The sequence below is a fragment of the Castanea sativa genome, chromosome 3, assembly GCF_040712315.1.
Source record: "Castanea sativa cultivar Marrone di Chiusa Pesio chromosome 3, ASM4071231v1".
NCBI classification, from domain to species: Eukaryota; Viridiplantae; Streptophyta; class Magnoliopsida; order Fagales; family Fagaceae; genus Castanea; species Castanea sativa.
The window spans coordinates 58,171,996-58,190,202 of record NC_134015.1 but is presented as its reverse complement, the minus strand read 5'-3'; the positions used below and the strand labels follow the sequence as shown (position 1 = coordinate 58,190,202).

The window sequence follows — 18,207 nt, the reverse complement described above, 5'->3', positions numbered from 1 at the left end:
TTAAACTTTTGGGAAAATCAGTAATTTAACATGGTATCAGAGCGGGAGATCTTGAGTTCAATCCCTATCTCCTCCACTCTATCTCCCATTTAAATTCTCACGTATTGGGCCTCACCTATTAAAAGGCAGTTTCAGCTCACATGTGAGGGGAAGTGTTAGAAGTACATGGTTAAATGATTAAATTCACCATATCCCAATATCAATACAATTCCTTTCAACATTATCAATACAATTCCGTCATTATAGCTAGACAGTGTTTAGATGACAGATTGAAGGATGGGATTCCTGGGGTGTTTTGCATGTTAGGCATTGAAAAAGCTTATGCCCATGTCAATAGGACTTTCCTTCTATATATGCAGGGAAGGTGCAGCTCTGGAGAGAAAGGAAGGTCATAGATTGCCTCTTGTTTTTCCACTGTCCGCTTTTCTGTGGTGGTGAATGGCAGTCCTAGTGGTTTCATTGCCAGGATTTGTGGTTTGAGGCAGAGGGATCCTCTTTCCCCATTTTTATTTTTCCTTGCCATGGAAGCCTTAGGTAGGTTGCTGGCCAATGCGATTGATGGGGATGGGGGCTGTTTATCAGGGTTTTCTCTAAATACGGCAAGTAATGCAACTCTGAAGAGAGAATGGAAAATTATTCATTGCTTCATCAAAAATTCCAAGGAACTTTAATAAATCTTTACCTTCTTTTTCAGGTGTTCTAATGTTTTGTTAAAGAATGAGTAATCCAATGATGTAGAAGGCATCCTAGTGGGCAAAAAAACAAGAAGAGAAGCCCAAAAGAAAATTAAATCCACCAAGACCGAGAATATGATACCTTTTCATTATAGCGACTTTCTTGAATAACTTCTGGAGCCATCCAATGTGGAGTGCCAATGAACTGAGAACAAGACAAAAGATAGTGAAAATATTTCCAATCATCAAGTACAGACACAGAAAAATGAAAAGGAAAAATAGAATAATATTAACAGTGGAATAAGCATTAAGATAGATGAAAATCAGTAAGCCTAAAATGGAACAAAGGCGGATCAATAATTAGATACCTTGAACAAAAGGCAGCCAATTGGTAATCAGATTACTTATTAATAAATTTTCTTTATCAATTCACCAAAACTGTTGCTAATGAGCTATAGCTCAACTGGCACTTCCTTCTCCCATTATATAATTGTTTGGAGGGTGAAGTAATAAGTTCAAGACCCACTGGGTGCATGTGTAACTTACTAATCAAATCAAATAAAAAATATTCACCAAAATTGTTCACCCCATGGATAACACAACCAGTTGAGACCATGCTTCATGAATCAGAGGTCACTAGCTTGAATCACCCATTCCCCATCCTGGGAGCCAAACTTTTTTTTTAAAAGTAATATATTTATTGAAAGAGAAAGATTACTTCAAGTTCACAATGTTGAACAGACAGTATCTTTAAAAATTACAAAGAATCAAACAGAAAATCGAAGTGAGTTTTGAGACTTTTTTTTGTTATCATAAATAAGAAATTTTATTGCATACTCAAAGAACAAAACAGCAAAACAGACTCCCCTGTACACAAGTAGTGTACCAAAGAGTAAAGCTAACAAAAATTACATTGAGTCCAGAAATTCCTACAAGGACAAAAAAGAATGCCTACTCAAGGCAGCCATCCAATCATACAATTAGGGTACGTTTGGTACACTAAATGAGAATTACGACATGAATTATAATCTTTATTGTTATTTTTAAATTTAAGAGAGATGTGTTATTTTTTATGATTTTTCAGTTTTATAATTATTAGATACATATGAAAAGGTTGTTTATTTGGAAGTATATTAAGTTTTAAATTATTGCACTTACTAAAGGATAGTTAATACAACCTTTTAAAGAGGAATAGTTATTCTTCATGTTGAAGAATAGCTATTCATAAGGAATGATTATTCCTTGTAATAAAAACATAACCAAACTAAACAATAACTAAACCATAGGAATAACTATTACATTACAGCACCTATTACAGTCTGCCAAACATGCCCATAACCTCAAGAAAAACAGTTTCAGCTCTAGCAACGTACATTCAGTCCCCTTGAATGTTCACATGTTTCTTTCTTGCCATATAATCCGCATAATACAAGCAGGAATAGCCTCCCACATACCTATGGTTCGGCCTCCACCAAAGTCCCCTTTCCAACAAGCCAGCTAGTCCACCACCCTCCATGGCATGACCCAATGAACTCCAAACATGCAAAACACTAGGGACCAAAGATTGTGCACATAAGCACAACGGAATAGATGATCCATAGACTCCCCATTCATCTTACACATGTAACACCACTCAACAATACATATCTGACACTTGTGACTATTATCCAAAGTTAGAATTTGCCCCCTAGTTGCTGTCCACAAGAAAAAGGCCACTCTCAAAGGGGCCTTGACACTCCAAATACTTCTCAAAGGAAAGCTCTGCACATTAGTGGGAGAAAGAACCCAATAATACAAACTAACAGAGAAGACAGCTGTCTTGGTAGGGTCCAACGCATGCAATCTTCCTTACCCCTCACAATCTTTGAGGAATAAAGAAGACCCATAAAAGAATGAAGAGTCCCCACTTCCCAATCCTGAACAGACCTATTAAAAACATCCCAATGCATTACACCATTTGTCCAGCCCAAATAATCAGCCACTAGCGCCTCCTTATTCCATGCTATACCATAAAGAACAGGAACAGCCTCCTTAAGAATAGGATCCCCACACCATAAATCAAGCCAAAAATCAAACACAGGTACCACTGCCAACCTCATATTGAACAAAAGAAGCAAATCTCTCCCATGCATTCCGATTATCCTTCCATAAAGATACGCCATAAGGCTCCCTTAACATCCCCAAAGTCCACCCACCTAACCCAATTCCATATTTGGTAGCCACAACGGATCTCCATTGAGCGCCACCTTCAACAACAAAGCGTCAGAGCCACTTTCCCAACAATGCACCATTAAAGCGCCCTACACTTCAAACCCCAAAATACCATACTGAATCAGTTCACATATAGTCTCTTCTAATTCACTAGGTGAAAGTTACACTCATCTCCTAAACCCCCTCATTGGAAATCCTTTTGAATCTTCTCAATCCTTTGAGCAACACTAACTTGAATAGGGAACAATGAGAGGAAATAAGTGAGTAAAGCTCTTTCCAACCAGCCAAGTTCCTTCCATCTTCTCTAAAATTGGATCCCATATAGCTTTGGACCTATAACTGGCCCCTAGCAGTAAGCCCAAACTGCCTACCTCAAAAAGTGAACATAGCTTATCCCAAGCCACCAAAGAGTATTTGAACTCCTCTTCTGAGGCACCACACAAGAAATGTCTTTGGAGCCTCTCTAGCCTATTTGCCTAAGACATGTGAACTGTACATATGGAGAGATAATATGTTGGTAAACTCAAAAGCGTACTCTTCAACAAAGTTAGCCTCCCTCCCTATGACACTATAATCTTTCAACCAATTAATCTCTGTTCCATCTTTTCTATTATAGAATTTTTCCAATGTGAGAATTCCACACAGAAAGTGCCTTAAAGGGAGCCCTATAGGAATTCCCAAGCAGGTCATAGGCAATCTCCCAATTTTACAACATAATACTTCCACCAGATCAGCCATGTTACCCAAATAACCTATTGGAACCACTTCACTCTTACCCAAACTGACTTTCAGACCTGTAACAGCTTCAAAACAGGTCAACACCATTCTGATATAAAGAAGTTGGTCTCTATTTGCATCACAAAATAAGTTGGTATCCTCCGTAAATAAAAGATGAGAGATACTTAACCCCCCAACTAGATCAGGCCCTACTCTGAATTCCCGAATAAAACCCCCCCGCAACTTTCTTTAGCATCCGGCTCCACACCTCTATGACCAATATAAATAATGGTGGTCAAAATGGGTCCGCCAGCCTTAGCCCCAGAGAACTACAAAAAAAAGCAGCAGGGGATCTGCCAACCAGAACTGAGAAAAGGACCATAGAAATACAAGAATGTATCTATCTCCTCCACTTATCACCACACCCCATTCTACTCAAAAGGTAAAGTATCATGTCCTAAGTCACAGTTACTTTGACAACTCGAAGAACCTCCTCCTGTTCTAACCTCCGTTCAAGCCAGTCCCTCTCCAACCCCTCTATCTGATTGAACTCCAAACCTTCCACAAAAGGCCTCCACTCCTCTGTCTCCTTGTACAATTCTTTATAAAACTGTACAACTTGGTCTACCATCTCAGATTCGTCCTCATAGATAACCCCATTCACCTCCAACATACTAATATGGTTATACCTTCTCCGAGAATTGGCCATCTTGTGGAAAAATTTGGTATTGTTATCTCCTTCCTTAATGCAAGGCATCCTCGACAATACACTGCATTTAAAGCCTCAGTCTTAGGTATGCCTGGGTGGAAAAGATTTTGTTTTATGTTAACAATTTCCGTCCTAACTGCAGCTGGCATTAAAGTAAACAATTTTGTTTTTTTTCCCCCAACATTGTTGGAGGGTTGTTGAAATAAATGTTATGGCATTCTTTGCAGATTATCATAGAGAAATTGCCTAATACTTTGTTTCTATTAATTCCCAAAAATAATAATACCACCAATATTAGAGATTTTTGGCCCAGCAGTGTTGTGACTAGTGTGTATAAGTTACCGGCAAAGGTGTGGCTAACAGACCATGAATTATGTTGGATAAACTCATATCTGAGTCACATATGCTTTTGATGGTGATCAGCAAATTCTGGAAGACTCAGTTCTTAATCACCAAGTCCTGATGGTTCTCTTTGGCTTTCTATCACCATTGTTGGGGAGTTGTGGAAAGAGATGTCTTAGCCGTATTTGAAGAGTTTTATCAACATAATAAGTTTAAAAAATCTCTTAATGCAACTTTCATAGCCTTAATCCCTAAGAAGAATGGTGCTTCCAATATTCGAGATTTTAGACCTGTTAGTTTGGTGGGGAGTGTTGACAAGATTTTGGCCAAGGTGTTAGCAAACCACCTGAAAGAGGTTTTGGATCAGCTGATATCTGAGTCTCAAAACTGCTTTGTGGGTGGTAGACAAATTCTTGATTTAGTTCTCATTGCTAATGAGTGTGTTGATAGTAGGGTGAAGAGTAAACTTTCGGGGGTTATTTGTAAATTAGATATTGAGAAAGCTTACGATCATGTGAACTGGGAGGCTCTTCTTGATTTGTTGAAGAGAATGGGATTTGGGGAGAGGTAGTGTAGGTGGATCCGCACATGCATATCTACAACCCATTTCTCTGTCTTGTTTAATGGGTCTCCAGCTGATTTTTTTGAGAGATCGAGGGGATTGAGACAAGGGGACCCGTTTTCCCCCATGTTGTTTCTGGTTATGATGGAGGTCCTCAATAAGATGATGAAAAGAGTTGAAGGGGCTGGTTTGTTTCAAGGCTTTAGGGCCGATGGTAGACAGGGGGGAGGGGTATGTGTATTGCATCTTTTGTTCGCGGATGATACGATTCTGTTTTGCGATGCTGATAAGGAGCAAATTCTACATGTTCGGATGCTTCTTCTTTATTTCCAGGCAGTGACAGGTTTAAAGGTTAATGTGTTGAAGAGTGAGCTGGTTTCTATTGGGGAGGTTCCTAATGTCCATGTCCTGGCAAAGATTTTGGGATGCCGGATTGGGTCTTTGCCTGTGACCTATCTTGGTATGCCATTGGGGGCGACCTACAAGTCCCCTACTATTTGGAATCCTATCATGGAGAAATTTGAGCATAAGTTGGCCGGTTGGAAGAAGATATATTTGTCAAAAGGTGGAAGACTAACGTTGCTTAAAAGCACATTATCTAGTCTCCCCACTTATTATTTGTCTCCTTTTACCATCCCTATGCATGTGGCCAATAAAATTGAGAGGTTGCAAAGGAACTTCTTGTGGAGGGACTCCAAGTTTCATTTGGTGGGATGGGACAAGGTGTGTGCACCTTTGAAAAATGGTGGGTTAGGAGTAAGGAAATTAACTACTTTTAATAAAGCCTTACTAGGGAAGTGGCTATGGCGGTTTGGGATTGAAGAGACAAGGCTTTGGAGAAGGGTGGTAGCCCTCAAGTTTGGGAAAGAATGGGGGGGGGGGGGGGGGGGGGGCTGGACGTCCAAGCTAGGTAGAGGGGTGCATGGGTGTAGCTTGTGGAGAAGTATCCGCATGGGATAGGAGGATTTTAGCAAGAATATTCGCTTTGAGGTAGGGGTGGGGGATAGAGTGAAACTATGGACAGATCAATGGTGTGGGGATTCTCCTCTTCAATTGACTTTTCCAAGTGTGTATGGGATTGCTTCCAATAAAGAGGCATCGGTGGCCTCTTCTCTTGAACGGTTGGGCATAGAGAAGCGGAGAAGCTGGGATGTTCACTTTACTCGAAGACCAAATGATTGGAAAATGGGTGGCGTGGATGATTTTCTCCATACCTTGGGCTCTAATCTTCCTCCTATTGAGAACAGAGATCGTATGCGATAGAAGTTAACAAGGAATGGGGACTTTGATATTCGTTCGTTTTACAATAAGCTGAGAAGCCCCTTGCCCATTGTGTTTCCTTGGAAAGGTGTTTGGAAGGTTAAGGCTACTTGGCGTATTTCCTTCTTTGTGTGAACTGCTGTATGAGATAAGATCCTTACAGGTGATAATTTGAGGGGTAGAGGGTTGGATTTTGTCGACTGGTGTATCAACTGCCGCAGTAATGGGGAGACGACGAATCATTTGTTACTACATTATGGAAAGGCTTATCGGCTGTGGAATTTGGTATTTAGATCTTTTGGGTTTTCTTGGGTCTTGCCTAGTTCGGTTGCGGATACTCTTTTTGGCTAGTGGAATTGGCCCGGAAAGCATTTGTCTAGTATTTGGAATTTAGCTCCATTATGCTTGATGTGGTGTCTTTGGAGGGACGAAATAGGAGGACGTTCAAGGACATGGAAAGTTTGGATGACCAGCTATTGGCCTCTTTTAGTGGCACTTTGTTTGACTGGTCTATGGCTTGGGGACTCACCTCTAGTGATTCTCTCTCTATGTTCCTTAGCTCTCTCTTGTGAACTTAGTTCCTTTTTCTTTTTTTTTCTTTTTACTCTTTCTTTTCCCTTTGTATTTTTCTCTCTGCCTTATGTTTTTCTGCATAAGGTAGTGCTCTTGAATATATATCTTCTTCTCATGTCGACCCAAAGAAAGCCTCATCAACTTACTGAAACCAGGGAGTCTATGTTTCACCCAATTAGACACCTTCAAAGTGTTGTCAAAACTCCTCACCTCAGCATTACTATTCGTTTCAGCCGGCATAACCACCCCCAGAGGATTAATAGACATCAATGGGGAAGAACTCTCCACATCACCCAGGACCTCAACTGCATAAGCTATTTCAACCTCAGTCAATGTCAACACGAACTACTTAGCCTCATGGGAGATGTCTATCCCCAGGATATCACTTGCACCCTCAACCCGATCATCTTCGTCTCCACCCAGAACAACCCATTCCTCAATCCCAACTCTCGGTGGACTCAAAACATAATTGGATAGCTCAAGACCTTTAAATGCCCTATCACCCTCTGTTTCTGCCTTACCCAATGTGAACGGAGGTTCATCAGTGCAAAGCCCCCCAGAAATCAGACTCTCAGCCTCCGTCGGGCAACCCATGTGCTCAGTTGGAGGAACAAACACCAAATCAGCCCTCGTGGAATGAAGTAGAGCTGTAACGGCCTTATCCAAATTTGTCAGTGACGCCCCGACGTGAAACCCATTGGAAAAAAAGGCCACCAACCAACACCGATACCTTCGCCAGACAACAAAACATCTCAGTTTGGATCGCCGAGCTTACCGCTGTCATCGGGGCTTGTTGTCGCGTTGTGTCGGCCTTCTCCGGTGGCGCCAATGACTCCTTAGCGAGGTCAAGCTCAGCCCTTGTGATGTCCTGAGCATTCAAAGCTTCGTGAGGTGCTTTGGACATCACCAAGGCGTGGGCTTCCTAACTTAAGGGTCTCAGGTCCCCCAAAGTTGGGCTTTCACCCACTTCCAACCCACTTGGGCCGGTGGGATCTGGATAAGAGATCACAGGAAAGCCCACTAGAGTACCATCTTGGTCTGAGCCCACCACAGAAACATTGTAAACCCGTGAACCACTAGGCACATGCTCCCTCTGATCCCTCGATACCCATAAGGAACTCCTCAGACCACCTTTATTCCACACCACCCTCCTTTTTCCTTCTCCATTCACTTCTACTGTCAAGCTTTTTCCTACCTAGTCAGAAATTCCCAGTTCAAGATTATTTCCAAAAACATGTTCAATCCCAATTGATTTGAAATTCAACGGAGCTCTCCTTTGAAATCCTACCGGATTTGGCTTTCCAACGTTAAACTCCTCTGTACTGCGCCGAGAACCCACAACTCTACCTTCTAGAGTCGTCGGACCTGGCAAGCTCACCGGCGCTTTTTGCTTCTTTGACCTGCACCTCATGCCCACGCACCGTATCAGCAAAGGATTTAAATGGTTGAATCCTTGAGTTATCCTTATGAAGCTGAGCCACAAATTTCGACTACCAGTCACACCATTCGCATAGTTTTTAGGTTCCAACATCTTCCTTAACTCTAACCCAAAAACCCTCCATCCATTCTTTGCTCTGCCAACAGGAATAATAATGGACCTCCTAGACCCGCCAACTTTAAGTTCACTCAATAGTAGGAACAAGTCAAAAGAATTGGAGCTCCGTTAGAGGGTGTATGCGAAATCACCTTCCCTGAACGAAAAGAAATACTTCGGACTAATCCCAACAACTATCTATTCTATACTCTTCATCAGCCATTGTGCCATTGTCTTACCCATGAAGACCGACTTCATGAAGTACCTACTCCGCTCAAAAATCCTTAAAAGAAAAATACCGTCCCCCTTCCTCTACCACCAGCTGAAAAAGTTTGGATTCAATAAAAAAAAAACTACGTACACCACCCATAATGTAGCAAAGATGTTCCTAATGACTATAAGAATCCTGTTGAACAGCTTTCACAATCTCTTTTTCAGATATGACTAAAAATTATATCCCTAAAGATTTCAAACATAATATTCCTTGGTTGGGCACTTTTATAGAGGAAAAATTATTGAAATCCCACCATCTCACCAAATATAAGACAATCTTTTGACTTTAATTTATAGCAGACAAGTGCCTTTGAAAGGAGTATGAACCTCTCCTTATAGCTGAGGTTCATAGAAGGGTGGGGTTTTGCTTAACAAAGGAAGTCTTAAAAGTTAAAAGTAAATTTGCAATGGGGAAAAAAGAAAATTTTCAAATAAATTTCTTTCAGATCTGAAAAATCAAGAAATTCAAATTTGACCTGATTAGGTCATAAATAGATGATAATGTGACAATGCAAGGAGTCAAGATAAATAGATGGAGCCTTCTTTATATGGAGACTCTTCATATAAAATTTGTTTATTGAACCAGTCTGATGTCCCTAAAAAGTTGGTTCGCAGCAATGGCATCTTGACAAAATTTATATACTTTTGTGAAGGCAACTTTGACATCACACCATTGATTATATGTATATATACACACACACATAGGTTATTTGATAACTCATTAATCATTGATATTAATGTCAAAAGTAAAGCAGTTTTTTCAATTTCTAAGTAGAAGTCACCCAACCCACTTTGTCACCATTTATTAAAATTTATTTAGTATATTTAACATTCTATTAAGATGGAAGCAACAGGTGATTTGAAGCATAAGTAAAAACATTCATTCTATTTCTCTTTACTTCAATAAGTTGCTCTTCATATTTCACGATGTAAATTATGTTCTCTTGAACTCTCTACTTTCCCTTGGTGAAATAGCAAGGTATTGAAAATTGATAACTCACATTTATCATATAACCATGAATACAAATTTATCTGAGACTTTTAATCAAGGGAAACCAAATCACCTAGGCATCACCAAGGAACCCCAAGTGAACTAGTGGCGACTTCTGGCCCATAAAACATAAATTTAAATGTAGCATAACAGAAAGGAAAATATGAAGGTTAAAAAATAAAAACAATTGTGTGCAAACTACAGTATCTGCATTTAAGTCAAACAAATTTGGTACCGTGTTGCGCTTTGACATGGTCCTTGTAAGCTGGGCTGCAACTCCAAAATCACCTGCCCATGTTTCAAAATTTCACCAAGTGGTGAATTATTGTGCTATTAAAAGGAAACGCTATATTTCTTAACTTCTAAATTCAATGACCAAAATGGAAAAAGACAGCCCAATTTATAGGCATTGCATAGACTCGGTATCCAATCCATTTAAAGAAGAGGGGGGAGAAGACCCAAAAATAAATAAATTTCCCCATGAAATCCTTCTCAAACCCTCTTCATTGTCTATTACTTATCTATATGTTTTTTGTCACTTGTGTTACCAAAATATTCCATTCAAATAAGAAAAATCAGCTTCATACAACATGAAGGAGATGAATTACTTTCAAAGGCATCCACTAGATTTTACCATAGCAAGACTTAAGTAAAATTCGAAAGTTTTACTGCAAATAGTTGATCGGATGATGAATCCTCTACTGCAGTCTGTCATATACAAAGTTATTGACAAATGCATGCTCAGGTGCTAAAAGCAGAAACAATTGTAATTAGAAGTTTAGAACAGTATTGAACATCGACCCAGACACGGAGCAAGTGACATAAATCATCAGTTCAAGCTTTGGTTCAATGTTCGGACTCAAGTTTTGTAATTATTTTCAAAGTACGACTAATAGCTAGAAGTTCAAATTGCTTTTGTAATTATTTTCAAAGTACAAATAATAGCATGAAGCTCGTATTGCAAGCAATAAGGATGCCTCTGTGGAAGACATTTTGTCTTTTGTAAGGGATAGCTACCATTGGGATGTTGTTTGTTTTCCCAGTCTAGGACTGGGAACAGGAATCGATTGTTTCCTTTATGATTTTGATTTATTCTGGGAAGATAAGACGAGATGCAGTGGATACACTTTGCTGGACTCCATCTTCACGAAATGTTTTCAAAGTCAAATCCTATTATAAAGTGTTACACTTGACATCTCATCAGTCCTTTCCTTGGAAGATCCTGTGGAAGCCTAAAGTTCCAACAAATGTCAGCTTTTCCCTCTAGACAATAGCTTTGGAGAAAATCCTAACTACCAAGAACCTCTGGATGCGGAATTAATTTTGATAGACTGGTGTTGCACATGTAAGAGAGATAAACAAACTATTGACCATCTGCTTCTCATTTTCTTGCTAGAGAGCTTTGAACTTTGATATTTTTAAGGTTTGGGATTTACTGGTTTATGTCAAAAAATGCTGTGAAGCTCTTAGCCAGTTAACAAGTCAAGTTCAACAGTTATAGTAATGCTGAAATTTTGGAGTATGATCTTCCGTTGTCTCATGCAGGGCATTTGACAGGAGATGAATGGGTGACACTTTTTTTTATTTTTTTGATAAATAGCATATCTTATTGAAGAAAAGAATCAATGTATACAGGGAGTATGCTAGAGACCACCATTATCATATTTATAATTTTGTATAGCACAATGATCAATAAAATCTCAAAGAGGCGAAAAAGAAAAGGAACCCAACGATGGCAGCCAATCAAACAAGGAAGTCCGAAAAACAACCGCGCATGGGCAGCACCCTTTGAAATTCATTAATGGATTTTTACTTCATATATATATATATAGTTGAGTTCAGGCTACACTTAATGTAACTTTAAACAGAGTACCACTCAAATTTTTTTTTATATATAAGTAATAATATTTTATTAAAAAATAAGATTACTTATTGCTCACAATTATGAGCACAAAGTAACACAAAAAATAATACAAGAAATCAAAGTGAGTCTCAAAACTCAAGTGGAATTACAATGTGTAAAATCCCATACGCAAGACCAATCAAACAAAGTACGAATCAACAAGGATTTGGTCAAGAGGTCTCTCAATATCCTCAAAAGTATCTCTATTCCATTCCTTCCACACTATCCACATCGAACATAATGGAGTAAGATTCCAAACATCCAAATAGTGCTTCCCAAACCAATTCCATCATCCAAATAATAGGTCATATATAACAAAACAAGTATCAAAAACATTAAACAGAAATAAAGGGTTGGATTCATAAATCACCATAACAAGACGTTTTTTAGATATAAATAGACATGAAGTTGGCAATTACTATATGAAGTCTACTCACCCAATTTGACATCACCTTGTTCCGTTAACAAAATATTTCCACCCTTAATATCTCTATGGACCTTTTGAATCGAGTGCAAATAAGCAAGACCCTAGATATAAAAATAAAAAACATATTAAGTATAGAGCAGATAGAAGGCAAGGAAGTATTTACTTCACATAAAAAATGGCAAAAAGTAGTCCAACTTAAGTTTTATTGCACAAAAATTAGAAATTTTTTTATAAAATAGGCATAATATTTAAAATTGCTTATTGTCAATGATTTTCAATTTCAAACCAACCAGCATCAACTATACCTTCAATGCTTCCCTACAGATATATGCTATTTGACACTCCTCCAAAGGCTCTTCAGTAACGTTCATCAAGTCAACAACACTTCCACCTCCACAGTATTCCATAACTATCTGCCAAGATATTAAAATAAGTAGTCCCAAACTTTAAACTTCTGATACAAGTCATTTCACAAGTACATAATCAAATTCTCTGTTTCCTACCCAAAGATACTCTTCTCCTTGGTAGCTCCCCAAGTAGCGCACAACATTTGGATGACTACACCGCTGCAACGTCTCAATCTCACCACAGATTTCATCATATCCCTCATCCTAAACATGGAAAATATTGTAATTCATTTTGAAAAGTTCAAACTTAAACCAAATGCAACACTAGAAACAAGAACGAGCAAGAAAAAACACACCCCTTCACTTAATGATATGACTTTGACGGCAACCAGCTCCGAAGTTCTTATATCCCTAGCTTTGTAAACAACCCCATATGACCCCTTCCCTGCCATAACCAAAAACCAACTTTGTTCAGCACAATAACATAATCACACAAAACTCACCTATATCAACTTTTTCTTGTAATACACAAATAACAATCTTATTGCACGACAAAGGGGAAAACAATGCATACACGCGTATGAATAACAACAACAACCAAGCTTTAGAACCAAAACTATAGAGTTGGCTATGGATCCTCAACACACTAATTAGGGTCAACCACATGTATTCTTTACTTATTTTTCACTATTTCATCCTATCCAAATTCATACTCTATGCAGCCTCCTTTTTTTTAAAATGACGTGGAACCTCACCAAGGCAGAGTTCCCTTTGGACCCACCCCTAGGGAGAAAACCACGGATCATACTCTATTCCACCTCCATAAATGGCATGTCCTTTTTTCCTACTTTTAATAATGTCATTTTAAGTCTTATTCCACCTTTTTTTTCATTCTCTCGACTTAAATCAACTCACTGTTCGTCGCAATAGCATTCGTATAGAATTCCTCCACGAAATACATTCTAAAGTTCAAAAAATTAACAAATTTCACAAAAGAATTGCAATGCACACTGCCTAAACCAGATTTTCAACTCCAAAACGACACAAAATCAGTAGTGATCTCGAGCCAAAAAAAAAAAAACAGATTTTTAACTCCAAAACAACACAAAATGAACATGATTCTACAATCCAATCCAATTATTGATTCACTAACTATGCATCAAAATAACACAATTGAATACCACAAATATCATTAATCAAACAAAAAATTCACATCCACTACGCAATTAAAGGATCAAAAATTGAATTCTTACCAAGCTCATTGAGCAATTCATACTTAGTAGAAGGATCTTCCCTTATAACAACACTCTCCGGAATCGAACTCGACGAAATGTTTCTCATCGCAAGGTTCCGCCTCTCCTCGCGGCCCTGCTCCGACGCCGACGCCGCCGCCGCCTTCCTCTGCTTCACGAACTCTAATTCCCCAGCCGCTTGCATACTCGCCACCGCGCGTCCCATCGTCGAATCCCCCAAACCTTTTACACTCTTACCTCCCTCGCTCTTCTTCACCACAAAGGTCGAGTTTCTCTCCCCATCACCTTCATCTTCCTCATCCTCGTCCTCGTCCTCGTCCTCGTCGCCGTCGCGACGACCTAGCGCTCTCTTCGCGGACTCGTAATCGGAGATCGGCGAGCTCCGAGGCTTCGAGGAAGAGTACGAGTAATAAAACGACGACGAAGAGGACCGGTTGTTAAGACTAAGATCGTTCTTCACGATCATTGTACCGAAATCTTCAGTCTTGCTAGACTCACCTCCATAGTCGTTGTCGTAGTCGATCGAAGCTCCGCCGCCGAAGTCCTTAGGGAGTCGCTTAAGGAGTGGAGGCAGAGACGAATCGTCGTCTTCGTCTTCGTCTTCTTCGGTATCTTTGTACACCATTGTAGCGTAAAGGTCTTGCTTTTGTGGTTGTGGTTGTGGTTGTGATTTGCGGGAGTTTCGGTCGTGATCGGAGTCGGAGTCGGAGTCGCCGCCGTGGATGACGACGGTGGAGTAGAGAGGCTCCGATTGGGGCCGGGTCGGGCGGGACCCGCGGTAGGTAGAGCTCTGCTCCATTTTCTCTCTCTAGAGAGTAGAGTGAGAGTGTGGTGTCAAAGTTTCGGAACTCGGATATCGGTTTCCAATGAGGGTCCGATTCATATCCAAGTTCCATTTTTCGTTAAAGCTATAGTTTTTATTTTTATTTTTAATTTTTTTGGGAAAAAGTTAAAGGTAAAATTTTTTTATAAACTTTTCTCAAATAAAATAAAATTTTGTCTCTCAAAAATAATAATAAAAAGTAATTAAAGGATTTTTTTTCAAAATAACGCTGAATCACAAACAATTTCATTTGTTAGTACGTTTTCAAAACGATTTAGTAAACTAACATCTCTAGCGTAAGGGACTTGATTTTGTTGTGCTAAATCGAGTATGATGAATTCAATTTCCCTAAGAGCAACGAACAACAAACATCATCAAACTAAAGACCCAAACAAGAAAAACAACGAACCCAAAAGACCCAAACAAAAAAACAACCAATTAGAGGAAAACCTTCACTTGAAACTTTGTCACTGCCGCCGCCACCTCTTAGAACCTTCGTCATCGCTACTTGGGTTCAGTTTGAACCGAACGGTTTGGGTTAGGAATATCTGGGTTCGTGGGGTTTGCCTTCTTCGTGGTTTCTGTTTGGGTTTGATCTTTCCAGTTTATTCCTTCTTCGTGGTTTGTTGTTTGTTATTTGGGTTTCTTCTTCATTTTTCTTCAATGTTTTTCTTCTTCGTTTAGTCTGGGTTTCTTCATTCTAGTTTGTTTTTCTTCTTTTCTTCTTTGTGTAGTTTGGGTTTCTTCAACTTCAGTTGATCTCTTTATGGAACTCGAGTCTGTAATGCTCGATTTCCACTTATTGAACTCGAAATATTAGTTTGCTAAATAATTTTAAAAACATGTTAACTAACGAAATTGTTTGAGTTTTAGTGTTATTTTGAAGGAAAAAAAAATCCCTTGATTAAGGGCAAGAGCTTGTATCTAGTCTAGTGTCAACTTATCCCTAATGTCTACAACGGATAAATTTTGGAGTTCAAATACCATAATACCCCAACTTCAAAAAAAAAAAAAAAAAATTACTAGGATTAAACTTCATTAATAGTTGTGAAAAAATTATGCTCCTTTAGACCAATTTAAAGCAATATGACAATATCCTTCAACATATTACCTAATGATTTATAAAATCATCCACATGTATTATTTAAATAACTCACTTAACTCACTATAGCAAAATAATTTTTAAATGTGTGAATAGTGCTGTGAGAACCATTTTTAATGAAAAAGTTACTGAAAAGTGAAATTTATGAGTCTCATGAACAATGCATGGATGCACTGTTCAAGGGAGAATTTGTCAACAACTGCAGCTGAAAAAAAAAAAGAAGAAGCTGAAAACACGCTAGAGCTAAAAACGTGGACGTGGACATGTATCCAAACGGATACTAAATATACATATTTACTATGTTCTTAGATTTATTATTTATTTTCTTAATAATTCAATAATAGGGATGAAGAGGATTTAATTTCTAAATATTTTCATTAGAAACACCAGAAAGTATTAACTAATTGAACTATAAAATTCTATAGCAATTTATTATAAAGTTCAAGGAATAGACTGGGACCCATGGTTTAAAATTTAAATTCCTACCTATAAACTATCAAAAAATGCGAGGCTTCAAATTGTTAAATGTACTACTGTATTGTAATTGTCATCAATCAAGTTTTTGGTACTTCAATATTGTGCCCTTATATTAAAAATAAAAATAAAAGGATTTTAAACTCTAACTTTATGTAGCATTTTAAACCATAATGTTATATATTATTTTGAAACAAGTCCTTTTATACTTATGTGTTCATTAAGTGCTAGCTAATGAAATTGTGGATCCATGTTTCTGATATGAAGATCCAACTCAAGGAGAAGCCCAAGCAGCCTTCCAAGCCATTAAACTAGCTATCTCACATAAGATCTAATACGTAATTTTTTAATGAGATTCCAAAAGTGTCATTCAAACCCTAATAAACCTATATGATTCTCCTCCTTGGTTCCTTATTTCATTCTTCTCTGATTTCAAAGTAGCTTTTTCCTCTTTAAGTTATTGGGATTTATTTATTTATTTATTTTCTTAAAACTATAAATTTTTTGGCTCACAATGTGACCCGTTGGGTAGCCTTCTGTAATTGGGATGTGTATATTGAAAATTTATTGTTGTAATGGGCACATGACATCTATTGTCTACGGAAATTGAATGTCCAAATTAAAAAGTTTAATAACTATGTTTTAGATAAGTAAATAGTGATGGGTAGTTTGAATTATAATCACAGAACATCGTAAAATAATATCATAACTTAAATTTCATTTCAATAACCAAATTAACATTATATTAAAATGCACTATGATTGTCTGCTAAAATCCCCAATATTAATTGATCAAAAACAGACTTCAATTAGCATGGTATTATATACAACTTTAAATCAATAAAAATAAATAGATCTTCAATTTAAATTTGTAAAGTTGTGTTCTAAATAAAAATTTGTTGTTGGATTCGGCCCATTCCACTCTATGACATGAGCTATGATTCCTTGGAATAGTACATCTAGACATTGTGGTCTTATTGGGCTTACACATGGGTTTAAACTTTAGAAGGTATAACTATTCTTCATCCAATATTTATTGTTTACTGTAAATTTTTAATTTTTTGAATTCTATTGTTTAAGTTATTGGTGCTCTTATTACCAAATTATAGAAAGCAACATAAATATGTTACTAAATTGGAATATAGTAAAATAAATAATCCAATTTTTTTTTTCTTTTCTTCTAGTCTTGATTTTTAATCAAATTCAGTGTACCCTTCATACTTCTATTTAGATTTTTTTTTTTCGAATTTCAGTTTTCATGCTGAATTTTTAATAACTTTGAGTGGAAGGAATAAACGTATAATAGGATGACAACTAAAAATTTTAAAAATATATATATATTTTTTACTAGAAAATAAATGTTTTTCTCTTACTCATATAAGCATTATATTTAATGAACAAATACAAGTAAATATATAAATCATTTTGCTTTACTAATTCATGTGAACTTTGAAATTTATTTACCCTCATACTTTATAGAATTATTTGAACAGATTAGATCTATAAATAATATAATAATTATATATAAAAAGAAGAAGGGTTGAGTCCTATGACCTATCATAGATCTAATCAACTTGGACTACCTTTAATTAGCTATTGTTGTAATTCTTAGAAAAAGGATTAGTTAACAGGTTTATCTGATTAACTAAAAACACCACCAAGAGTTTTGTAACTCAATTAGCACTTTATGGTGTTTCTAACAAATACTTCCAAGGCTTAAATTCGTATCACTCCCAATTATCAATGTATAAAAAAAAATCCCCCCCCCCCCTTGGGCGGCGGCAAAATGTGTTTTTGTAAATACACTTTAGTAAAACATACCACTTGAAGGGCTTGGTTAGGGGTTTTGATGATGTTATTAGTGAAGAATTTCTTGTAGATTCGTGTAATACAAACTCAGTATTGAAGCTAGAGTTAAAGCAAGATAAGAACTATTTTTGAAGTGAGAAAGAGTGAGAGAAAGAAACAAAAAGTGAGAAAAGAGAAGAGAGAGAGAGAGAGAGCGTGTGAGTGATTGAAGAGAATTATATTTC

The 18,207-nt window shown here is 37.6% G+C and overlaps 1 protein-coding gene across 1 annotated transcript in view; it reads right to left on the bottom strand.

The window, feature by feature from the left end:
• The window catches only part of LOC142627947 (serine/threonine-protein kinase 1-like), a 28,153-nt gene extending 13,489 nt beyond the window's left edge, over window positions 1-14,664 (bottom strand). Inside the window, exons 1-7 of the mRNA XM_075801847.1 lie at window positions 13,777-14,664; window positions 12,880-12,968; window positions 12,680-12,787; window positions 12,482-12,589; window positions 12,187-12,277; window positions 10,082-10,134; window positions 817-879 (exon numbers count right to left, since the gene is read on the bottom strand). Of these exons, the coding sequence (XP_075657962.1) occupies window positions 817-879; window positions 10,082-10,134; window positions 12,187-12,277; window positions 12,482-12,589; window positions 12,680-12,787; window positions 12,880-12,968; window positions 13,777-14,575 (1,311 nt within the window). The 5' untranslated portion in view covers window positions 14,576-14,664. The remainder of the gene's footprint in view (window positions 1-816; window positions 880-10,081; window positions 10,135-12,186; window positions 12,278-12,481; window positions 12,590-12,679; window positions 12,788-12,879; window positions 12,969-13,776) is intronic.
• Window positions 14,665-18,207: the final 3,543 nt, after the last annotated feature.